The sequence below is a fragment of the Leuciscus leuciscus genome, assembly GCF_965113295.1.
Source record: "Leuciscus leuciscus genome assembly, chromosome: 22".
Lineage (NCBI taxonomy): Eukaryota > Metazoa > Chordata > Actinopteri > Cypriniformes > Leuciscidae > Leuciscus > Leuciscus leuciscus.
Window position 1 is genome coordinate 3,959,823 of NC_138746.1, and position 25,288 is coordinate 3,985,110.

General features: G+C 39.1%; 3 protein-coding genes across 5 annotated transcripts in view; 1 reads left to right on the forward strand and 2 right to left on the reverse strand.

The window, feature by feature from the left end:
* The first annotated feature begins 94 nt into the window (after positions 1-94).
* LOC309486167 (uncharacterized protein) lies at positions 95-3,831 on the forward strand. Its single transcript, XM_082153391.1, has one exon. The coding sequence runs from the start codon at positions 964-966 to the stop codon at positions 2,674-2,676; it is 1,713 nt and encodes a 570-aa protein (XP_082009517.1). The 5' UTR covers positions 95-963; the 3' UTR covers positions 2,677-3,831.
* On the reverse strand, positions 3,679-15,735 carry LOC309486217 (zinc transporter ZIP9). The gene is made up of 7 exons (XM_082153475.1): positions 15,434-15,735; positions 14,775-14,880; positions 14,396-14,569; positions 13,418-13,486; positions 12,945-13,030; positions 6,411-6,545; positions 3,679-4,424 (listed from the first exon to the last, which is right to left on the reverse strand). Exons 1-7 carry the CDS (start codon positions 15,527-15,529, stop codon positions 4,164-4,166), a joined length of 927 nt encoding a protein of 308 aa, XP_082009601.1. The 5' UTR covers positions 15,530-15,735; the 3' UTR covers positions 3,679-4,163.
* A 1,403-nt stretch (positions 15,736-17,138) lies between these two features.
* tmem63ba (transmembrane protein 63Ba) overlaps positions 17,139-25,288 on the reverse strand; it is a 35,507-nt gene continuing 27,357 nt past the window's right edge. For 2 of the 3 annotated variants that reach the window (XM_082153326.1, XM_082153327.1), the window contains exons 18-24: positions 25,168-25,233; positions 24,883-25,045; positions 24,607-24,712; positions 24,313-24,480; positions 22,004-22,119; positions 21,845-21,907; positions 17,139-20,100 (exon numbers count right to left, since the gene is read on the reverse strand). In XM_082153326.1, coding sequence (XP_082009452.1) covers positions 19,954-20,100; positions 21,845-21,907; positions 22,004-22,119; positions 24,313-24,480; positions 24,607-24,712; positions 24,883-25,045; positions 25,168-25,233 — 829 coding nt within the window. In that variant the 3' untranslated portion in view covers positions 17,139-19,953. The remainder of the gene's footprint in view (positions 20,101-21,844; positions 21,908-22,003; positions 22,120-24,312; positions 24,481-24,606; positions 24,713-24,882; positions 25,046-25,167; positions 25,234-25,288) is intronic. The other variant, XM_082153328.1, reaches the window with a different exon arrangement.

The following is a 25,288-nucleotide window of genomic DNA, read 5'->3' on the forward strand; positions in this document are numbered from 1 at the left end:
CTGCCCTGTCACTCAGAGGTCTCATAATGGAGGGTTTCAGGAGAAACTGTGTGTAATCACAGGATGTTTGCATGGTTAGTGGCGTCATTCCTGTGGCAAACCAAGAAGCCTTTTCATTAATGCTCGACGAAACAAACAAGACTTTAAATCTTAAGTCATTTTGCTTCTCAAGTAAATGTATTTTGATTTAAGAATGTTTAGATTTTTTTTTCTGGAAAATAAGACAAAAATAAGTTTTTGCAGTGAGCTAATACTGATTCGTTTTTATTTACTGAATATGTTGTTTTTGCTTATTCAAGGGTGGATATCTCCTTTAATCATGCATATTCTGTTATGCGATACGAGCAAATGCTTTCATGACAATTTTATATACGAAGAGGTTATTTTAATATTGCATTAGACAAAATATCGACGCAAATGTCGTGCAAACAAATGCTGCAGGACAAAATATTTGCTGATATTTTGTTTTAGTAATACGATTCTTAAAGCAATTTCTCCTCAAGATCACACTGGTATCAGGAGTAGTTCATCACATTAACTATCAACATGTTCCACTATAATACCTTTGTCTTCATTTTCAACACTTTATCTATTGTTTTGTAATTTACAACCAAACAAACGCACTGTATTTGCTTGAAAAGTCCCGGTACTGTTGCTGAATGTCGTGGCAATATGAACGCCTGGCCGCTAGATGGCGCTGTTTTAAATGTGAATTCCCATAGGCTTGAACACACGGCCTGTTCCTGTGACGTTACTGCGCTGCTATGGTGATCCGAGAAGCGTCCGTGGTTTTGAAGAGCAGTTTCAGGCGCCAATAAGTATTACAAAAATCAAAAACGTAGACTAAAAATGTATTAAAACACGGTTTTATTTTTGTCTGTCAACCGGGGGGTTAGTATGACGGATTAGTAAACCAGCTGTATTCTCGATCAAATGCACTCATTATATTAAACACGGGTGTTAATGGAGCATATTAGATCAATTTCACCGATCCTGCATTTGGATTTGTATAATTTTAACTCTCCCGAAGCTAAAGACAGCAGATATGTTCTTACAAGTCCACGTTCACTTGAATCCTGTGCAAGACTGGGAGTGAAACCTGTTGATCTGCTGTTCAGATCCCTCACAAATGTTATTGATGAAAACCTGGAGTCCTCTTTGGAGGAAGTGACTGTATTATATGAGGAGTACGAGAGAGGAAGAAGAGAACGACTGCGCTTGTGTCGAGAGGAGAGAGAGCGGATCATACAAGAGGGCTGGAATAGAAAGTCATCTGTAAAACCCTTCACAGCCCTGGAAACCGTGCTAGAACAAAAAGCTGAGAGTCAAAGCACTGACTCCAAAGCCAAAAGTCCCAGTGATCCACGGTTCACAGATGACCGTGTTCATTCAAAGTCTGCGATCACCATCTCAGACAGGTTTACGACCACGTGCGCTCAGAAGTTCCCCTACAGTTTCAGTCTGGCCGACCTCAGACGTTCTCCTGCGACGGAGCGCCGACTAAAAAGCCTCTCGCAGGAGATCAGTCGCAAACTATGCATCACGATACCGGAAAAAGATCATAAGATTGCCGGATTGATGCTGGCCAAGCATGAAGAGGAGCAGTTTCGTTTACGGCAGAGCAATTTCGAGGAGCAAAATCGTGAGGAGGAGAAGAGGCGTGAGGAGGCGCGGAGAGCTCGCTTGGAGCTAAAGAAGCGAAAAGAGCTTCTACGACATATCCGTCGCTGGCAGGAGGACTTGGAGGAGCGGAGGAGGTATCGAGAGGAAGAGGAGGCCGTTCTTACGGAGCAACGCAAACGAGAGATGCTTCAACAGGAGGAGCGCTGGAGAAGACTCGCCGAGGAGCAACAAACTCAACGCAGGTCGAAGCATAACGCGGCAAACAGTGAAGCGAAAGAACGCAAGCGCTACCAGGAGAAGCTCCTGCAGGAGAAGGAGCGCAGTGAGGAGGCGCAGCGAGAGAAGGAGTTGCAGGCGGCGCGTGATAAAGAGCAGCATGCGATGAGGAGCAAGCGGACGCAGGAAAAGAGAGAACTGAGGAGAATCAAGCAAGAGAACGAGAGGGAGCTTCTCAAGCACCTCCTCCTAAAAAAGGAGGCCGAGGAGCAGGAGCACATGGAGAAGGAGATGAAGAGAAACGGACTGGAGCGGAAGCTGCAACGCTCCTGGGAGAACCGTGAGGTGCTTGTGGAAGCGCGCGTGCAGGAGATGCGACTGCGCGCGATGAAGGAGGAGGAGCAGATGCGGATGGCGCTGGAGCGGGTGGAGAGGGAGAACAGGGATTGGCTGGAGCAGAAGCAAACGCTGGTGAAGCGGTGCCAGGTGAGGATGGAGAACGCCGTGCGTCAGGCGCAGGAGCAGCGGAGTCGCAGAGCTCAACGTGCCAGACGAGAAAACCAGGAAAAGGAAATGAATCATCGCAGACTACAAGACCGAGTCCTGGAGGAGGAGAAAGCACAGTGGGAGCAAAGATACGAGGCCGTGACGCAAAAGGACGAGCGCAGGGAGAAGCTGCAGAAAGAGAGAGCCGAGGTCATGGAGAGGAGCCGAAAAGTGGCTCACGCCTCCTGCTACATGCGGGACAGGGTGAGGGAGCAGACGTCCCGGCGCACCTTTGACCAGATGGCTCGAGAAGCCGAGCTGAACGCTCACATGGGTCGCCTGAAACCATGAAGAGTGCTACTAAAATAGTCCTACTGATGAAAATCAAATTACAATAGTATTAATGCAGCCAAACAATAGACACATTTGAAATGTAAATCCATCTTCCAGCAGAAGTATTAGACTAGTTTTATGTATGTTTTTTCATACAAATGAGGTGTTTACAGTGCTGATTACTGTATTTATCAAGTCAAAAGACGATTAATACGCTTTTAGACTTCACCAAAGACAGGCCATGTATTTATTATATAGAGAATTTATTTATTTATTGACTTTTATTTGAACAAATATGTGATTTCTGAATGCTTTATTAACCAATAAAGTTTTGGAATATTTTACAATATTTCTCCTTTTTTATTAAATAGAGTTGTGTTGCAAATTTGAGACCAACTTGGTTAGAAATAGTGCTGTCGAATCAATAATCGCATAACGTAAAAGTTTGATATATAATGTGTGTGTGTGTGTATATATATATATATATATATATATATACATACATACAGTATATATATTTCCTCACAGACACACACATATATATATATATATATATATATATATATATAAACAAACTTCTATGTTAGATATGATTAATTGATTTGATAGCACTAGTTAGAAACCTTCACAATGTCCTTGGCCAGTACTATTGTAAATTGCAAATTCAGTCAGGACATTCTTGTTACTAGTTACTAAAAAGATCATCACTAAAATTGCAGGTTTAAGATACATATATTCTGCCAATGGTCTATTGCACATGTATTGGTGTCCCAATAGCTATTTATCAGCAACAGACCTTTTAAACAAGTTAATCTTTGTTGATCCTGGAACAACATTCCAATCAACCAATCAGATTTGAGAGACAACTTTACAGTTTTTGTCAAGTTTAGGCTTATAATATAACCAGGGTTAGGTTAGGGTAAGATACGGGTAGGGTTAAGTTTAGGGCTAGGGACTGGGTTAGGACTGTTTTTGGACAGGAATGTTGATCCACACAAATGATTTGCAAAACACAAACAGTGGCTTTAAATGGCTTTTAATAGATTGTCACGTACCAGAGAGACTGACGTGCCATCTCAAGATTGCACTGGATTGTAATTCTAAACATAAACATTGTTTTTTACTAATATAAGGCATTCTTGGTTTAATACAAAACTACAAAAAAATAAACAACGATATTTTTAAACTCCTTGGAAAAAGAGCACTGTATTGCACTTAATTATTGCAACTTTATGGCAGTGAGAAAAAATTACTTCAGCTGTAAGACAAAATACGTAAATATCAGTGTTTTTTTATTTGATTCAATTTGACAGTGTTGAGAAGACAAATGACCCAGAGTCGGACCCTAACTGCACATAAATACCAGCATGCCACAGGCTTGTGTTTTGTTTCCCGGCAAAAAACAAACCAAACAAAACTCTAAAGAGCATCTTTATAAAAATATAAACATTTCAAAATGAATCATTACACGTCACATATCTGGCTGTTGGATTGTTTTTTACAGATTAATCATCTGGCAGTCCGAGGGCCAACAGCACGGGAAGTCCCATGCCCAGGATGAAAGTGAGGCTCTCTGTGATGCTCAGACCGCCCGGCTGCTGGTAGGATCCCGATCCTGCATGATGGTAGAGGTGAGTGGAGCTCTGCTGTCCTCTGCTGTTGATTTCAGGCAGAACATGAACTGTGGCCACATACAAGAAAGTCCCAGCTGAGAACAGCATTCCAATGCCTGTAGCGCTCAGACGGCTCTGGGACGAGCCATTAGACTGCAAAAGATAAAAAAGTATTGATTACTTATTATAAAACGGATATTTCCAGTCCTTGATTCTGATTGGTTGAGCCGCGTTCGAAGCCGTTGTAAATTACTCAACAAACACACACCTGTGACCGCATTACATCAGTGTTATTGCGCAACTGTGATTCTTTGTTGCTGCATGTGTTGCTTGGCAACCTCTATGGATCCACATTGCTTGGCGGAGGAATAAATGTGTTATAATAACGTTATATTTTTTTGTTGCTGGTGTTTATTTTATGAATAAAATATATGAAGAGTTCAGATGCAAAAGCCTCTTAAGTGCCATCTGAAATTTTCTTCTAGAATGATCATTTTTATCAAGCTCGTATATTTAAGTTCAGTAATTTCACTTAAATCACAATTAAAGGGATAGGCTACTTCACCTCTGGAAAGATGAATGTGTATTTAAAATGGGTCATTTATGTAGAAGAAATTTGGTGCTTTCTAGACTGAGAAAAGCCAGAAAATGTATTTTTGGCTTATGTGGATGGAAAGACAACAACTCCCAGAATGCACTTGCTTCGCTGCTCTACGAGGCCACTCCCAAGTCACGCCTACCGGTAAGAGAGCGCAGTTAAACAACAAGACTAGGCTACTAGTGAGCCTCCGTGACGAGTCTGCCCGGGATTTCGAGATCGCCCAAAATGTCCGGGATTCGGCTTTTGCGTTCTACAGTCGCCATTCATTATGCCATTCGGTAATTTGAAAATACTACAGGTTTTCTACTACTACAAAGTTTAATGCTAAATGCTGAAGTATCCCTTTAATAGGTAATCTTCATTGCCATTTAAGTGAAATATTGAACTTAAATATACAAGGTTGATAAAAATTATCATTCTAGAAGAAAATTTCAGATGGCACTTAGAGGCTTTTGCATTTGAAGTCTTCAAATATTAAAATGAATATTTTTATGGAGTAACCGTTTTATAAAAGCAATAAGCCCCTTGAAGCCGTGATTTACAGTGGATTTAGAACATCCGCTCCGCGTCGTGCGTAACAACGCCCCTTAACTGTTCTAGATTCACAGTAAATCACGGCTTCGAGGGGCTTATTGCTTTATTTTAGATCAGTACAAAATTAATAACAACAGAAGAATTAAATGGAAAATTTGTAACATTAGTTGCACTACTGTAATGTTCAGAACATACATTCTCTCTCCATGACACACTCACACCCCAAACATTCTTATCTAGTTACTTATTAGAAACTTCAAAAATTGAGATTACATAAACAGGGTCTAAAACGTTTTGAGTTTGTCCACTTTCGACCGCTTCTAGATGTAGTCAAAAACTCACAACTCGTCTTTTGTAGCTGTTCGACCGCATAGCTTTCCTGTAGCTCAGTGGTAAGAGCATTGCGTTAACAACGCAAGGTTGTGGGTTCGATCCCAGGGATGCCAAATGCATAAATGTGCGTTTACACTATGAAAGGAATCCGGTCGAATGTGTTTGAACAGCCACAAAGGATGCTTACTCTCCGTCTACTGACCTAATGAGTAAATATTATGGGAAGGGTCTAGCCAGAGGGAATTTAAACTGTCGGCTGAAGACCCAAGTTTGGTTTGATGACGAAAAACATACCAAACACAATGTTTTCTCACCATTCCTGATTTCTAACACACACACACAGCGATCGGCTGGTCTTGTGGCTGTAAGAGCAGAAACTAAAGCTGATGCTCTCCGTGTTTTTTCTGTCGTCTCCGGTCACATTCATATGTAAATTGCGTGAGCTTATTTTGTCCATTAGCACACATTTAGCCGCCCATAGACCCTCCCCTCGAAGAAATCAGGACAGAAGTGGTTAAAGTGGACAAAAGAGACGGATTAAAACACCAGGTGTAAAAGGGAATGTGTCTCCCCTGTCTACTTGTGATCCGATCGACCAAAACACATCTTAATACCAGGTGAAAACAGGGCCTAAGTTTCAAAGAATGAATAAAGAGAACAGGGTCTCTCACCGCACTGAGGATGAAGTAAGTGCTGATGGCCATCAGTGGCGCAGCAGCAGAAAACGCCAGTAAATGCATCTGAATAGTCTTCTTCTCCAGACCTGCGTGCATGAGGAAAGACACAAGACCAAACGCGGCTGGAGCCTAGAGAGAGGGAGAGGGAGAGGGAGAGGGAGAGGGAGAGGGAGAGGCAGAGGGAGAGGGAGAGGGAGAGGGAGAGGGAGAGGCAGAGGGAGAGGCAGAGGCAGAGGGAGAGGGAGAGGCAGAGGGAGAGGGAGAGGCAGAGGGAGAGGGAGAGGCAGAGGGAGAGGGAGAGGCAGAGGGAGAGGGAGAGGGAGAGGCAGAGGGAGAGGCAGAGGGAGAGGGAGAGGGAGAGGGAGAGGGAGAGGCAGAGGGAGAGGGAGAGGGAGAGGGAGAGGGAGAGGGAGAGGGAGAGGCAGAGGCAGAGGGAGAGGGAGAGGGAGATGTGAGTTGTTAAAATTCTTTCTTTTTAGTAAACTGTGTGTACACAAACAATGTTGTCAATGCTGGAGTTCATGTGTAGAGCCCCTGGTGATACTTCGAGCAAAGTTTCATGTTGTGTTGAGCCTTCTTAGTGTTTTAAGAATAGTGATTTTGATGCTATAGTCGTGTCCCTAACACTCCCATTCAAAAGGCAATTTGTCACCCTGGATCACAAAACCAGTCACAAGTCGCAAGGGTATATTTGTGGCAATAGCCAACAATACATTGTATGGGTCAAAATTATCGATTTTTCTTTTATGGCAAAAATCATTAGGATATTAAATAAAAATTAGGCCTGTCGCGATAGTCAATAAATAAATTAATCGCACGATAAAAAAATGAGCTCGATAATTTTTCCGGCCGCGATAATTCCATTTGCATGCTTGTTTGTTTTCCTCGTCTCTCTCTCTCTCTCTCTACCAAAGAGACTGGATGACCACTCTCGGTTCCTTAGCGTATAGGAGGAGTGAACCCTCTTGTCAGTTGCATGGTCTTTGAGGCGGCGCCGCGGCGCTTGTCAGTCACATGGTCTTTGTATGGGAAAGCGCCGGCGGGACTGCTTGCGGCGACTGCCGGGAGAGAGAAAAGTATGGAGTCAATATAGGGCCATATATATCTGCAAAATAAAACAATGTTTTGCAAACAAAAAATATGTTTTGCAAAAAAAAAAATGTTTTGCAAATAAAAATAAGAGTATTGAGAATTTTTTTTGCTTTTTTGCAAGTAAAAAAAAAATTATTGCAAAAGAAAAGTTAACCACTGAGAGAAAAAATAAAGTTTAGCAAAGTAAAACTTCAGCAGCATTGACTTTGCAACACATATTTCCCTTTGCGCCGCTCCTTTAAATCCGCGTTTCAGTCATCCGTGCCTCTGCGGCGCAAGCTTTCCTTTGCGCTTCATTTTTCTTTGCGCCTCGCTTTGTGTCCCTGATTTGACGTGGGGGGAGGGGTCAAGAGGTTGGGGTGTGTACAAGGGACGAAGGCGCGTCCCTCTCGTAACGTCATCAGCGCGAGCCCCAGACCGACTGGTGCTGCGTTCCAGTCCACTTTTAGACATGCACTTGCGAACTTCCCTAAGCACTTCCCCTTGGGGGAATCCCTGCCGCCATTTCACTTCGTGAAGTGGACGAGGGAAGTTTAGATGGACAGACCCTCGTTCCCTCGATTTTGACCGAGGGAGCGAGTCTACTTCATATGTACACTTCAGGCACCTATATGTCCCACAATGCAGTACGATTGTGACGTCACCACAGATCTCGTTTTATCACCACCACAACAGACAACTCTATGAAATATTATATAATATATATATATTTATTTAAAACAACCCAAACACACCTATAAACATTTGGATGCTGCATTAAACAAATTCTTAAAGGGAAACAAAATGTAAATAATAAATCAACTCCACAGCTGATTCCAAGTGATCAAGGGCTTAGGACGTTCCAATTCAGCCCATTGCAGTTTCCGCCAGTAGTGGGCACTCGCAATGACGTACATCCGAGTGAACGAGACGGAGGGAAGTTAGCAAGTGAAGGGCATGACAACTTTGGACTGGAACGCAGCCCGGGTGATGGATCACAGGTAGGCTATGTATTATTGACAATAATAGTCTGGGGCTCGCGCTGATGACGTTACGAGAGGGACGCGCCTTCGTCCCTTGTACACACCCCAACCTCTTGACCCCTCCCCCCACGTCAAATCAGGGACACAAAGCGAGGCGCAAAGAAAAATGAAGCGCAAAGGAAAGCTTGCGCCGCAGAGGCACAGATGACTGAAACGCGGATTTAAAGGAGCGGCGCAAAGGGAAATATGTGTTGCAAAGTCAATGCTGCTGAAGTTTTACTTTGCTAAACTTTATTTTTTCTCTCAGTGGTTAACTTTTCTTTTGCAATAATTTTTTTTTTACTTGCAAAAAAGCAAAAAAAATTCTCAATACTCTTATTTTTATTTGCAAAACATTTTTTTTTTGCAAAACATATTTTTTGTTTGCAAAACATTGTTTTATTTTGCAGATATATATGGCCCTATATTGACTCCATAGAAAAGACGCTAGTTGTGAGTTGGAGGAAAAAAAGAAAAGAAAAGAAAAAGATGGAATTGGTTTCAAAGCCAAACGCGACAGCGAGCCCGATCTCATGAAAATGCGTATCTATACCACGAATGTTATTTCTCGTGCCATTTATACGCCAAAAATAGTTTTTGCATGCATATGATGCATACTTTATGGCGTGTAATACGCACGCACTCCTCACCCCTAATCCTAACCAAGTATTTTCAGTGCGTAGCATATACACGCAATAAAGTGCATGTAACAGTAAGTTACACAATCACTCGGGCGTTTAGTCGACAAAGTAACAGGAGGACAGTGCAAAGTGGTGTGATATGGCCTGTTGAGGCAATTTTTTTTGTTAAAGGGGTGGTTTACTGCTTTTTTTCTTTGCATGATTGTGTTTATGGGGTGCAATATAACATGTCTTCTGGTTTTTTTTTTTTTTTTAAGTCTTATTTTTCATAAATTTCACCTTTATTGTAAGCCGCTTTCTCCTCTGTCATTTGAACGACCGGTTGACTTCCTGATTCTATGAAACCACTCCCTCAGAAACAGGCAATGGGCTCAGATTGGTTAGTTGGGCCGGTGTGTTGTAATTGGCTAAACTGCGTAGTGTATGTTGTCCGGAAACTTCACGCCCATTACCTTTATGGGCGAAAGTTGCATGTGCTCCGGTCAAATGTAAATAATGGTGTCAATACTGCCGTATCAGTTTGAGCCAGAATCAGACCCAGAAAGCGGCAATGAAGAGAGTCAAGCAACCTCCCCAAACACGGCTCTTACAAAACATTTCTGAATGGTAAATTTTTTATTATTATTATTCTATTCTAATCTACTATTATTATATAAGAATTTCGATACGCTGTTACTTGAAAATGCTACTGCTGCTTGTTAGCTTTTGAGATACGGTTTTCTCCTGATTAAACATTTAATATAACTGAATAAATGACTGAGTAATACCGTTTTTTAAAGTTATTGTTTTAACTTCAGCAGCTGAAGTTGGCTGTTGCGATTACATATAATTTTTTGAACTTTATACACGTTTATCTTATACACACAAAATAGCATCGAACTAACTGGCTATAAACAAACAGCGTTGGCATTGGTTTACGTTCCTGATCAAATCGATCGTCATAAAATATACATGGAAAATACATTTACAAAATTAGTACATAATTACAAATTCAGGTTCAAAATGTTTGTACGCGTTTGTACGTGTAAGTGGCTACTAAAGCCAGCGCTGGCATTTGTTTACGTCCTTGATAAAACTAAAACATTACCTCTGAAATTATACATGCAAACATTATTAAGTCTTACTTACAGGTTGTGGCCCAACAACTGCTGCCTCTGGTTTTAAAGTTGGAACTGCTTCATGTTTTAGTAACAGTTTCTTGTTGAATCCGGCATTGAATTCGTGGAGATTCTGGAAGCTGTCTTCCGTAAAATGCGCAGCACAGAGAGCTATTACGATTGAAATTTTCAGGAACATAATCAAACATAAATTTTAGCCATTGTTGACAAACTACAGCGTCCGTATGAAGCCCGAACACAGAAGACCTGGCAGCTGGGTGAAAATAACACACTTTCGACGGCATGGCTACAGCTCTCCACTATAACTCTTCCTCTTCGACAAAGCTGCAGAAATATGGCCATGCCCCCTTTTTTGCATGGGTTAGTTACGTATAAAACCCGGGAAGTATCTCGTTGTAGTCCCATTCCAGTCGTTTTTGTAGGCATTAAACTTCCTGATTTTTAAAAGACGATATCTCTGCTTACGTTGAACTTTCAGCGCAGCAACTTTGCAGATACTGTTCATGCACCAACAGCAACATTACACACCATTTAAAATGAAAAAAGTGAAATCACAATCAACCACCCCTTTAACAGACACTGAGAGTCCATTGCTTTTATTGTTTTTGGTTGTTTTGTTCATTTTTTTGTGGAAATTTTAAATGTTTTCCGTTTTCAATGTTTAATATTCTTAAAGCCACACTAAGTAGAAATTGTGTTTTTGTCAAACAGCGACCCCTAGAGTCGCTGTGGAATACTTGCACTGTCGTAAATTATATTATAACATTTTTACATGATTGCAGCTAAATCACAAGTAAATAGTCTAGGCCTACTGTATAATTTAATTTGTGTTGTTTTTATTGGAATGTAAACATTACAAAATGCCAGACAACATCAATTAAGTTAAATGTACGTCGCATTATTTCATAACATTGGCCGTTATGTCATTAGACATGATTATTGCAATTTATCATAATAGTTTGCAAATTGTGCTCGTTTACACTATTTACAACCTCTACGTTAGGCTTATTTATGATAATTATGTGAGATATTGAAAGCTGTTCTCATGATAATCGCTGGCAAACTAATTCGTGAGGCATAGCTATCTGATTTATCAAAACGATTCCATTTACACCTGGTCACATAAATGTATTTTTGCGAAACGGATTTAAATTCGATCTTCAATTCTCGCGCTATATGCAGATTTAATGGAGTGCACGTCACCGAGATATGAGCTGCATTTTATAGATCATTTCAAAATCAAAGACCGCAATAAGAGAGAGCAGTAACAGCCCTGGTAAGATCATTTAGTTTCTTTACTTTTAATGATGAAGATTGTGTGTTAAGCGTCTGCGACTTACTTTCACTTTGATTTGCGATAGTTTGCACGTTGGCTTGATGCAGTTGCTCATCTGCGGTGATGCGTGTTCCAGCGCGTCGTCATATCTGGATATAACATAATAGCCTATGCAACGCTCTCACACGTTTTTTTTTTAGCATTTTTGGGAGGAGTACAATTTACATATGTGGTTTCAACAACCATATGCATTTACACTTGTCCAGTTTCGTCTGGAATGCGTCTCAGATCTCCTCGTGAAGTGGTTTGAGGGATCGGATTCAAATCCGTCTCAAATGCGTTTCGGAGGGCATTTAAACCTGGACTTTTCACGATCGGATAGCTATCCGATCTGAGAAAATGCATGAAGTGGCCAGGTGTAAACAACTCCCATGACAAAAACATACGCACGAAAGCCGAAAACAAACGCTGGTTGGCCTCTCACGTCCAAATTTGACGAAGTGGTGGGGGAAGTGACGTATGCCGTAAAGCAGTCGAATTTTGTAGTTCTTTTTGTGCTCTTGTTACTACCCGAACCCCGAAGTTACATAATGCCAGTAAAAGCGATACAGACCCTGTCAGGCTATGGCAGACGTGTCATTCAACCTATTGTAAGTCGATGTACCATCACAAGGATCTTGGAAATATATTATGAAGGTTGAAAAGTTACATAGTGTCGCTTTAAGAAATAAAAGTTTATAGATCTTTGAAAAGGTGTACCCATTATTATGCCATTATCATTATATTAGATGAAAATGGTCTCGAACGACAATATTATCGTCCAGCTAAATTTGTTATCGTGACAGGCCTAGTAAAAATCATGTTCCATGAAGATATTTTGTAAATTTCCTACCGTAAATATATAAAACATTTATTTTTGTGAGTGAATGCCGCACAATCGGCAGCATAAATTTAGAACTTTAAAGGAGATTTTCTCGATGTTTCGATTTTTTTGCACCCTCAGATTCGAGATTTTCAAATAGTTGTATCTCGACCAAATATTGTCCTATCCTAACAGACCATACATCAATTAAATGCTTATTTATTCAGCTTTCAGATGATGTATACATTTCAATTTCAAAAATTGTACCCATGTGACTGGTTTTGTGGTCCAGGGTCACATTTGACCGAAAACGAAAATACGGTCAAACTTAAAAGTGCCGTTTCCATTCTAATTATGCTTTTACACGAAAGTTTGACTCGGGTAGATTAACAAAAAGACCCTAGGTTGCATTTTGGCGAGAGTTACGCTTTAAGGAATAGATTTGATCAGTTCATGCTGGGAATCGAACCCATGGTCTTGGTGTTACTAGGGTCACTTGACTCAGCAGTGTGAAAGACCGATACCAGTGAAGTCTCACCTTGTGCAAAATGACAGCAAAAAACACGACAACCTGCACGGACACCTGTGATGAGGCGGCAGCTGCACCCAGAGCGACTCCATCAACTGAAGACAGAGAAACAATGTGAACGTCATGCAAATAAGTTCCTCACAAGCTGTGGGCATCTCTTCACACCTGACAAAACACTGCAACCAAACGATCTGAGGCATCATTATTCACTTTGTGAGAAAACAGAAATGTAACACTAGCCATGAAAACCAAACCAGACAATGAGTTCAGTCTGTTTTTTAGTCCCTAGATTGTGTCCCTTTTTGGTAATTATAGGACAGATGCTGTGATAAACACACAACGGAAGATTATTTAGAAACCCATTGTTCACTGACTTGAATAATCATCCTCAGGACAAGCACTACTGGCATGATTCACTGTAATATAATCTGTTTTATCTGGGCAATGTGGGAACACAATAGTGGCATTGAGGCCCTTGTTACCTGCGGCGTGAATAAGCAGACCCAGGGTGGCAGTGACACTGTTGCCACTGTGCATGCGCACTCGGGGTTCTGGGAAACAAGACAAACAGACATGTTCTCAAGAGAGCATTCGACAGCATTTCACACCGGGTTGTCTTTCCGCAGACTTCATTGTGTCTGTGTGCGGCCAAGTGGAATAAATTAAATTCATGATGCATGCTTGCAGCTGTGCTTTATATTTTCCATAATATACTAAGAATTAAATTTGACACATTACACTGAACTACTGAGAATTGAAGACTTGTGTGAATACAAGACACATGCAAAAGATGTTAAAGGGTGTTAATTCACCCAAAAAATACAATTCTGTAATTAATTACCCTCATGTCGTTCCAAACCAGTGATTGTTTTCATCTTCAGAACACAAATTAAGATCTTTTTGATGATATCTGAGAGCTTTATATTATTTTTATGATCTCTTTGAAGCATCAAAGTGGTAGTTGCGTAGCTGTCAATGGAGGGACAGAAATCTCTCAGATTCCATCAAAAAGATCTTCATTTGAGCTCCGAAGATGAACGACATGAGGGGGAGCAATTAATGACAGAATTTCATTTTTGGGCGAACTAACCCTTTAATCAGCTCTAAAAAATAGGCCTAATCTTTATGCAAAGTGCAATTTCTTATAATTATGTTTTGATTTTGAGATTAAATATGACCTAGATTTCTAATTTTTTCAAGAGTCACTCCAAAAGTTTGGATATTTTGTTTTACAAAGAAGTTGGATTAAAAATGCAAAATAATGTTTTATATCTGACATGATAACTCACTGAATTAAACAATACAACATTCTACAGTTTGAAATCTTTTGTTGTATACCGTTAAAACAATATAAGGGAACTACACTATAAATTTCTATTCCGAACACAGCCTATGTTTGGAAGAAGTGAGTGTATAATTATAGAGCTGTGTTTATGATGATAAGTTTATGATTGAGGTACCGTTCATGGTGCAGTAGTTGGCAATCTGATCCGCCACAAACATGAGCGTAAAGCCCAAGACGAGAGAGACTCCTATGAAGAAATGAGGACGCAGACCTTTTTTTTCGACTAGATGAAGTGTTGAATTTGATCCAGATATATTTTGATTCCATTCCATTGTGGAGCAATACCAGTCTATATGTGGAGAAGGAGAAAACATGCACTCTCAAACATAATTGATCATGGCCTGCTGAGTATGGGGTTACCATTGAAATGACTTTACATAAAAGTAAACAAAGACATACAAAGAGTAAACAAAGACATACAAAGACTCTACATATCCATTCCCTGATAGAGAAGTCAGTGAATGAATAAAACAGAGGAAGATGGCCAGTCTTACCTTTCCATGACTCCTGCACTAACTCCACCCCCTCAGGGATGATGATTGACAGGGCAGTGCCACATAGAAGCCCCGCCCCCAACACAGTAATCAACTGCAGCTTGTGCTGTAAGGGTGGAGAAAATGTCTTGAAATAACTTTAAACTTGTATTTCAATGTCAAAATACACAGTTACTGCATTAGCCGTTAATAGTCATGGCCTTACATGGTTTATAGTATGACACTGACAAAAAGTAACAGAGTATTGCAATGTTTTCTAGACATGCATCATGGTAATATTTGAAATACCACATGAACGTGGTAATCTTGCCATATATACCACAGTAATGTTACCTTTTTTTGTACGATGACATTCAACTCAAAATATATAAAATTGAGCTCTGTTTGCCACAGCACAGAGATTTTTTAGACCTAAATATCACGTGCATAAAAACCAGCTAACGTTACGTGACTGAACGCAAATCCACAGGTTAAAGTCCAAGGTATAGTAAAAACCTTAATGATGCAGCTAAACTTCATTTATAATGCATGCAACAATGTAACGTTACATATAGTGTATGTAAAACTTTGTATCTGCATTTGATATATTGCTTTATCGTCTGTAACGTTATGTATCCCGTTATGCATAAACAACACTTGTTGAATGTGAATCATCTTACCTCTGATAAATTGATCAATAGTGGAATTATCCCGAGCACGAAACATCCCACGAACATAGCCAGAGAAATGAGAATAACACCCCAAGCTCCGTCCATGCTTGCTTCTGTTATTCAGCCCTTCCGATTAAACCTCTTAACGCACATTCAAGCTGCATCACGTGTAACTTAAACACCCTTAAATACAAAAGGAAGACACAATATCCTCTTTGAACACTCAGTGAAAGGCATAGTGGAGAGTTATCCACGTCTCAACACCCTCCATAACCTCCCACAACCCTAAACTACACCCCTAGAGTCCGAGAAACTGAATTACATGAAACTAATGCTTAGAACATAAACTGTAAAAAGGCTCAGAAGAGAGTTCGATTCATTTAAGAGAATCGGTTCTTTTCGGTGAACTGATTCGCCTTTATTTTTCATTACGTTTTATTTCTGTAGTAAAATTGCTGTTAATTGGTATGTTATCACTATCAGGTTATGAAGGTGCACGTCTAAATGACCTCAAAACATTTAAAATATCTTTTGATCGACTACATTTTGTGTATATAACCACAATACAACGTTTGTGGAGCATTATTTGCTTACATTAGGGGGGAAAAAAACTTGAAAAGACTTATTTTCAACTGCCAAGCAAGTCACTTAAGTATACTGTGAATATTCATATTATTTAAATTTTGTGAACATTAGACATGGCCACGCGCAAAAGCCGTTGAACTAATTGGGGAGCGCGCGCGCACCGCTAGAGCGTCTGAGGTAAGAGGCTTTTCCCTCACGACGAATTACTTCAATAACTTTTAAAATACATGAAAATATTCTGTGAGAGTATTGTCATAAGAAGATTCAAGTTATATAGGTAATGCGAATTTTAAAATAACACGACTAGAGCGCTGTTAAAATGGTTATCATATCAGCTTCATACCGACAATTTGAATTCAGAACGGCGAGTTCATTACTATAGCTATAGAAATATAGAAATATAGCAATGGAGTCTTATATACTTGACCTCTATCTCTTTGTCCCTTCAATATTATTGTTGGTAAACAATTTAATACATTTTGCCGACGCCAAATGCAGTCGAATGATTCAACTTAACCATTGAAAAGAATCGGTTCAGATGAAAGATTCGTTAGTGAATCAAACATCAGAGACAACGTGAAAGCTTATGACTCTCTGTTCCTGTTTTTCCTGGTCTGGAGACACATCACAAGACTCCACCATAAGACCATGAGAGGTCAAAGATTGTACTCACTGTTTCGTGGCAGAGGGAAGAAAGCTGCCATAAAACGATATCATGACTCCTCATAGGAGGTAAAGAGCACTTTAAAACCATATTATTTAAACTTTAAAGTTCTTTTTTTCTTGTAAAGGTTGTACACTTGTTTAATTCACTCAATAGTTCAAGTCATTAGTGTTCATCAACAACACAAAGAGTCAGTAATTAAACACATTTGGTCAGAAAGAAAATGGAACATTGCTTTAACATCATACCTTTTCATTTCTGTATAAGCACAAAATACTAACTCAATTCTGATATATCAATATAAATAATCATACTGTTCACTGTAATATAAACTACGCTGCTTGCTTAAACTAAACTATGTTTTAAATAAGTAGAAAGAGTCAGTAAAGTGAAACAATTAGTGCATTTCTTCGTATAATTTATAAATGGTCCACAAAGTAATAAAGAATTTCTTCACACTTGATATGGTTTTGTCAGTAAATGTCTATTTTATTGTTCAAAGACATGTAAGAGATTGAAGATGACACTGTACAAAAGATCATTTGAGGGGAGGTTGAGATACAAAACTATTAAAAACAGCAATCGCAAGCATAGTATGATCTTAAGGGAAATCTGAATGGACAAAAGCAAACAATTCATGGTCGACTGTACATGGTTTTGCTGTCTAAGCTGTACAAATGTAAATACAGTTTAGTTTTCCAAGAGCAGCGCAATGCTTCTATTTACAAAAATATTACACCGATTTAACCTCTTCATTCCAGTTCAACAGCCAGTTAATTCATAAGATGGAAAAATAATAGACAAATGAAATAAATACTGTGGACAACATCTGTAACAAACAGGAAAAGTCATAAAGATGCATAAATAAATTATTGCCACTGCATCATGCTTCAAAACAGTGTTTTTCCTTAAACAGATCCAGGATGCAGTCATACGGACATCACCTACAGTATCTAAGCAGCAAGAGCGTCAGACGTACAAAGCACCGCAGTTACTCGTTGTCCAAACAAGATCAATAAAAAAAAAAAGAAAATGGCTTGAAATTGTTACATAAACCATGATAATGTTACATATTTCACACGAAGTGCATAGCCTACAGTGTTATTTGCATTTAAAAGTTACAAAGCTCCTCAGTGATTGATAGATTAGTGTGATATACATAAATTAACAAAAAATCTCACTGATTAGCTTCCTAAAGTTCTAATTCACAAGCTTACATACTGTACACCCGACGACTGTTTCAAGTCAACATTTGTTGCAGAAAAATGACAGTTTAAACACTGCATTGCTATTCGTGTAAACAAATGACACAATGAGAACTATTTAGGTCCACTAGCAGGAAAGATTAACAAATTAAGGGGCTGGACAGAGAAAATAAAAATGATGTTAAAGCAAGTACTCGGGCACAGCCTTTGTCTGCTCCAATAACTTTCTTAAAAAATATTTCGTTTCCAGTTCTGACTTGCATTTCAACAATGCACAGAGAGCAAAAATGCAATATGTATATATAATGGACAAAGTAGCAAAAATGTCTGAATATGGCGACGACTAGATATAAAGAGTGTAGTTGTCAAAAAAACATTTTAATAGTGGTCAATAAATAGTGGTCATTGTACTAGTTTTTGTATTCTTTTTTTCAGACTTCAACCACTAAATGATGCATAAACCCAGTCAAATGATCTCAGAACTGCAAGTGTCAGTGAACAGCTTGTAAATGCACACAGGTAAGAAGAACCATAGCATGGATTCTGTTATTTCCAGTTCTCTTGTAAAAATGCAAAGGAACACACCACAATAGCAACAAAGTAGGCCATATTAAAGACGCATATGTTTATATGACCCAATGAGATTTAGCTATCATCATTACCCAATTTTTATGGTGTTCAGGGATTCTGGGCATGTTTCAATGCACTTTTTGTTTTTTTGTTTTTTTACAGTAATTTATAAGTAGTAAAATATGTTTAATGGTTAATGTCTACATCATCATTTGTTAGCGCCAATAAAAAATAAAATAATAATCTGATGAAACCATCATTTCATACCCATGCATAATAAAAAGAAAAATTCCACCTTAAGGTCCACATAGGGAATCTTGCTGTGCGTTTAAGTTCAATTTGTTACAGTATCAGTTATTGACAGAACATTCCACAGTAGAGCAACACAAAGTTGGTCCATTTGATGCCTGATTCAGAAAGTAGTGTCATATCACGCATAGCGCAAGTATGTATTTGTAATGCAAAGGTTTACATTTTAAACTCTTTGAATCATTGGATGGACCTTGAATGGTTACAGGGATAGCGAATTGCCTTTGAGTCTGTAAGTCTGAAAGTGGCTTTTCCAGTTGAGACAGTTAGTGTTTGGTGGCTGTTTTCCCTCACAATCTGTTAATTCAGCAGGCTCGTGTGAGTTTTCCACGACTAATGGCCTTTGTGTTTAATACATTCACTTTGGTAGAGAAGAATGGAAAGTTGTGTGAATTAGGCTAATCTGCATGTCTTACATATATTGTGCTATAGTGCCATTTCAGCAGGGCCAAGAAAATAATATTTGATTCTCTTGCCAAACTCAAAACTTCAACTCAACAAGCTTTTGGAAGATATGTGATTTCACACAATATTTGATAAATTATCATCACTGAAATGGTTTGGGCCTCAGATAGTAAACATGGAGAAATTGTTATTGTAGAGCACTGTCTGTTATCTGTTGCCATATACATCTTTTTTTGTTCTTAACAGTTGCCAAACTGTATTAATTGACCATTATCCTATGCAACCAATGAAGAAATATCCAGATTTGGGGGTAAAATTTGACCTGTATGCGTCTTTGTGAAATCCGCCCTTATATACAATTTTACTGCCCACCTGAGATAGCACTATAGCGGTTTCAGTTCATCATAACATAGGTGAATTAAAATTTGAAATGGCAAATTAGTGAACATTGCTATTTTTGGTATTGTTTACTAGACATGCGCTTGCAAGGGCAAGAAATGTGGTACTGACCAAATGCTGTACGAACAGGGCAAACGATGCAAAGACGAATTATGGAACTATGATGAGCCAGTTTCTTATAGGTGGAGTACAATCACAAGCCACTTCAGATTCTTGACAATTGGCCATCCTGTCTCCAAGCCTTAATAATGAAGGAGTGTTTTAGCTGTCAGCTGAGTTGGATTCACACACACACACGCACACGCTCACACACACAAGTAAGTGTAGTGAGGTGTAGTGGATCTCCTGCTAGTTTCTCTTAAGTTCAGTACATGGTGTGGCCCTGGCATGGGTCACTGATGCACCTCGTTCTCAATAAGGCTGTCCTCTCCGGACTGGAAATCCCCCTCGGTCACCACTTCCTCATCCTGTGAGGACGCCTGGCCCTCGTCCTCGGCAGTGCTCTTCTCGTCCTGTAAGACTTGAGCGACGTACGTCTGCTGATAATAGAAAGAATGTGAAAATGTCAGCTCTGATTATTTTCTCAGCTTTACAATATAGCAATACATCAATGCCATATGAATAACTACTACATAACTATAGCCTGGTTAAAACCAGACCATTCTCAGTAGTAACTGAGTTATGGTCTGGCAAAGCTCCATAGACAAATCATTTCCAAAGGGGCGTCACCAACGGACGTCGCTCAAATGCCTCTCGGCGCAATTGGATAAACCTAAAACTCCAAAAACCAATCAGAGCGATCGTCATGTGTAAAGCCATATGCTGCGTCCCAATTCGCCTAAGTTACACTACTCCATAAAAGTATGTACTCTTTTTGTGAAGAAAATGTATTTACTTTTGAATGTGTAGCAAAAAAGTAGGCAACTTTTGGACATACTACTTCATCATCTTTATCGGACGGATCTGTCGCGTGCATCCCGTCATGTAAACTGTCCTGTCAATCATCTTGTCACAGTTAAAATCCTCTATTAAATCTAATTTAATTTCCTACCGTTTCGGAGAGAAATGTAGTAGCATGTTCATCTGCCAGTGGGTCTTTCATGGAGACTGTCCTCATGTGTTTGCAATTTGAATATAATAATGCTGCATTTAAAAGTTGGTGCGCTTCACCAACGGACGTCGTTCAAATGCCGTGGGCACAATTGGATAGACCTAAAACCAATCAGAGCGATCGTCATCGTGTAAAGCCCGCCTCAACGTTTCTGATTGGTGCCGCGATTTCCACGGCATGGAAATGGCCTTGAATGAGCTCTTTGCCAGACTACTTGCAGAGCAAATCTAAATTTGCCGGAAGTTGTCTGGGTTTTCCCAGGCTAACATAACTACTGTTTGACACTAAAAACTGTAACTGTTAAATGTAACTGATTTGTATACAAACATTAAAAGTACGCAAAGATGTTTTTCATAATTATACATTTATAACAACAATTACGTTGTTTCTACTCTTAATTCGTTTTTTGAAATATAACATTTTATAAATTTAAACTTGTTTCATGAAGAAATTTATTCAAACATACATTAAATATTGAAAAACGTGTTAAGTAAAAATATAATGAATATGTAATATAGTGCATATATTCACAAAATACACCTCTAAAGCAAACTGTTCCAGCTGACTAAAGAGTTTATGGTCCCTGAATCAAGAGGTCAATATAACATCACTTGACATTGTTTACAAGCTGTTGCGGCTGAACACTGATTGAGTGATTACATGAGACATGATGCGTATTTCTGTAAGTTGTACTGTATCTTTCAACATACCTTAAGATGTTCATTCATGCTTATTTTGAGCTTAAACTAGTAGTAAAGCAGAAGAGATGATCAGTTCAAGTGCCGCTCGAATTGAGGCGTCTACAGTATTTTGTCACACCACATTAAAGTGTGCCTAAGCAATATTTATTGTTTGAATTTTGTAAAAAATAAATACAGAATTTAAAAGCGGAGACTTTCTTTTATATAAAAAATAACAAAGCACAAAGCTTTTTGCGACTTATTGGAGGTGCAACAAAGTTTTGTTCATTCATCAACTGAAAACAGCATAGACTAAAATAATTGATTCTTGGAATTTAAGAATCAATATCATCGGTTCGTCAAAATGAGAATCGATTAAAAATCAATGATTTTTTTAACCCAGCCCTGCTAAAATCTAGGGATGCAAAAATTCTTTCTTTCTGCTCAATATGATGTGACACAGACACAACAGTCATGATTATGAAAACTTACCACAGACTTGACAGGTGGGGATGAACCTGGTGGTCGTCCATTGTCCACACCGTCCATGTCAACCTGTTGTGAATACAGGAAGATCACTTTGCTGATTAGAGAAAGTTCTAGGCTAGACTGTGCATAAAAACTGAAAAATTAGTTAAAGTGGTTTCTGACCTTATAATTATGCGCACTGAGGTATTTGAAATGACCGAAGACGACATGGCAGAGGCAAATGATGATGGTGATGATCAGAACCACAAAAGTAAACATTGACGTTGGAGCGCTAAAACCTTTAGAATTTAAAAAGCAAGAGAGAAGAAAGCAGGGGAGAAAAAACATGTTAGAGACATGACAATAATCTTTGTGCAGTTAATCTGGAGTAGTTTCTAAAGCCCTATTTCAACAGTAATCCTTTTTGACCACTGAAATGCACCATATGGTAAACTGTTGCACTTTGTGGTAATGTGCGCACATTTTAAATATGGACACTTTTATTACTGAAATGCTGGAAACTGTTTACAAGAATAATATTACATTCACAACTCCAATACTGTGAGTATATATATTATATACATTAAATTAATTAATTATATAGATAAATGAGGGCTTTTTTTAAAATCTAATTAATTAGACAAATTTGACTGAGAAATTACCCCCAAAGATAATTTAAAGCCATTATTGTGTACAAAAAGTAGCTTTAGAATTTATTATTTGATTCAACATTTATTACACACAACCTTTTATGCATCAACGGCCATGAGGGTGAGTAAATGACAGAATTTTCATTTTTGGGTGAACTATACCTTTAATGGGTTTTTATTAATATTATGGATAAAAAAAATAAAAATAAATGAAATGAAATGATACTCTAAATAAAACCTAAACTGCCAGTAGGTGGCGGTAAATGTCTAAATGAGTAAGTCATTGGGCCCTATCATACACTGGTGCAATGCAGCGCCAGGCGTGAAGCAAGAGTTTTTTGCTAGTTTCAGCCCGACGCAGTTATCATTTTCACGTCCTGCGTCACATTGTTTAAATGGCAAATGCATTTGTGCCCATCTGTTCGCCCATGGGCTGCTGGTCTGAGAACGAGGTGTGTTCTGGCGCGTTGCTATTTTGAGGCGACTGAAATAGACTGCGCCATTGACCAACTGAAACCTGGTCTAAAGTCAATGGCGAAATATCTTTTTTTGTTATTTAAAGAGCGCATTAGTAATGTGCGCCTATAGCGGGTCCACAACTCAGTACACTCGCAGTACAACGCTTACACACACAGGGACGCGCAGCAGCACACAGACTAGCCAAATATTAAAAATAAAAGGATTACAATGTAAAAGATTATTATTGTGTACATAAAGATATGGTGGAATCCGGCTTGTCCAGTAGATGGTCTGCTTGTGCTTTAACCTCACGCACGAGCAGATCCGTTTCCTCTCTGGAGAAGCGTTCAGTGTTTCCGCTTGCAAATTCCGCCATGTAATAAGCGAATCCGCCATGGCGCGAGCACAACTGGCTTTTAAAGGGAATGTGAGATGAGACACTGATTGGTTTATTGCACGTTACGCCCAAAACACACCCATTGCTCATTAAGAGAATAGGAACAACCCTTTTAGACGATGCCGACCATGTTTCCCGTCGTTAAAACTAGCAAAAGTGGATTCGGACACGATCTAAGTGCACTTGCGCCGCGCGCTTTAGACCATGCACTTAAATCGTTAAAATAGGGCCCACTGAGTCATTAAATTTATTCAAATGGCTGATTCATTCAGGAATTAAGTAAATAGCTTTCTTTATGAATGGGCCATTTAATCATTGGTTCACCCGATTGATTCGCTCAAAACACAGATTCATTCAGAAAGTACAACAGTTCTGCTCTGGCTTTATAGGTAATATTTTTGTAAGCAAAATTGAGCAAAAGGAGACAATATTGTTTAAATGGTTATTGTGTCTAAACTATAACTATAAATATTGTGTCTAAACTATAACACAATATTAACGTTGAATAAAATCGGGACAAAAACATCACTCGCATGATATTGCGCTGCATCCATAATTTTGAGAGATAAAATGCAAGATAGAAAACCATTTAAACTATAGCGTGTCAATTTTACAGATTTCTTTTAATGGGATATTTAAATAATAAAATAATAAATAGGATAATATTTTCCCATTATTAAATATGATTTTATTAATTGTCCAAGCAATAACAGACATTTTGTTTATAGCTGACGATCACATGACTGACCACGTAAACAGCAAGCGTTCCCGGGTTTGTAGAATCACAGAACTTGTTCCTCTGCCGTGAATAAATCACCATCCGAATGCACAAGTTTTGTCACTGAGGTGCCATGCAAATTTATTTTTACAGACGTCCCCATGAGAAACAACTACTATCCGAATAGGACTTTTGACACCTAAAAAGGCTGTGTAGGAAGGCAGCTCATTAGTGTTTAAAACAGAGCCACTGTTTGGCGGTGTCTTACTTGTACGGACAGTAGAGAAGAAGAGTAGCCAGAAGAGGCAGAGGATGGGTGCTGCCACCACTTGGTTGACAGCTCCAGAGTGGATTTTCTTATCCAGTTTGGAGGGCAGGTAGGCATAATACATGTTATACCTGTCCACCAGGTGCTTCAGTAGCATATACATCAGGCCTGCAGACAAAATTAAAGTCAGACTGGTTTTTACACTGTTTGAAGATGATGTGAGTGGTGTTTGCCTATGGAAAAACCACCATCACAATGCAGGAATTCTTCTTCAGTGAGTAATGCGCCACTCACCAAATGGTACAATAATTGGACAGGTGATGCTGTAGGTCATGACCACAGTGAAGACGTTCATCATCCAGGCATAAGCAGCTCCAAACTGGAACTCATAAGCTTGATGCTGTAACAAAACGCAACCACACGTGAATCACAACATACGAGTTTATTGAGCATAATGAGAGGAATTCAGAAAACAAAGGATTGAATAAATACATTAATGGTGTATTCATCATGTTTATATGATTATAATAGTAAGGCTGAGTATCGTTTACACTTGCAAACTACACAGACCTTCTTCACGTTGCGCCTCTCGGCAGCTGAACGTGCCAGGCACAGTCGGATCATGTACATGAGAAAATAAGGAATGCGTAACAGGTCCATGGCGTTACCGATGAAAGCAGACGCGATAACATAGTTCACAAAGAAAGCTCCGTTATCTGGAAGGAAGACACACCTAAAAGGAAAAGAAATCAAGCCATAAAAACTTGTATCTGCAATCTCAAAATGTATGTGCATAAACCAAATGTTTTGTATATCCTTTAATCAAAACAGGATGTTGGAACTGCAAACCCTTACTCGAATCGGACTTTCGCCTGGTCAAGAAATGTCTTGTCAAAGAGCCACCGGAAGAAAACATCCAAACTGCATTTAGGAAAAGATCATATGAAATGTTTAATGCAAATGAAGAAACAGGTCA

What these genes read in the sequence shown, in the direction of transcription:
- LOC309486167 (XM_082153391.1), top strand. Translation starts at nt 964, where the DNA reads ATGGAGCATATTAGATCAATTTCACCGATCCTGCATTTGGATTTGTAT.
- LOC309486217 (XM_082153475.1), bottom strand. Translation starts at nt 15,529, where the DNA reads ATGGACGGAGCTTGGGGTGTTATTCTCATTTCTCTGGCTATGTTCGTG. An exon ending in TCTGCTTATTCACGCCGCAG is followed by an intron (nt 13,031 to 13,417) that starts GTAACAAGGGCC and finishes CTCTGTCTTCAG; the next exon opens with TTGATGGAGTCGCTCTGGGT. An exon ending in CTTACTTCATCCTCAGTGCG is followed by an intron (nt 4,425 to 6,410) that starts GTGAGAGACCCT and finishes TATCTTTTGCAG; the next exon opens with TCTAATGGCTCGTCCCAGAG.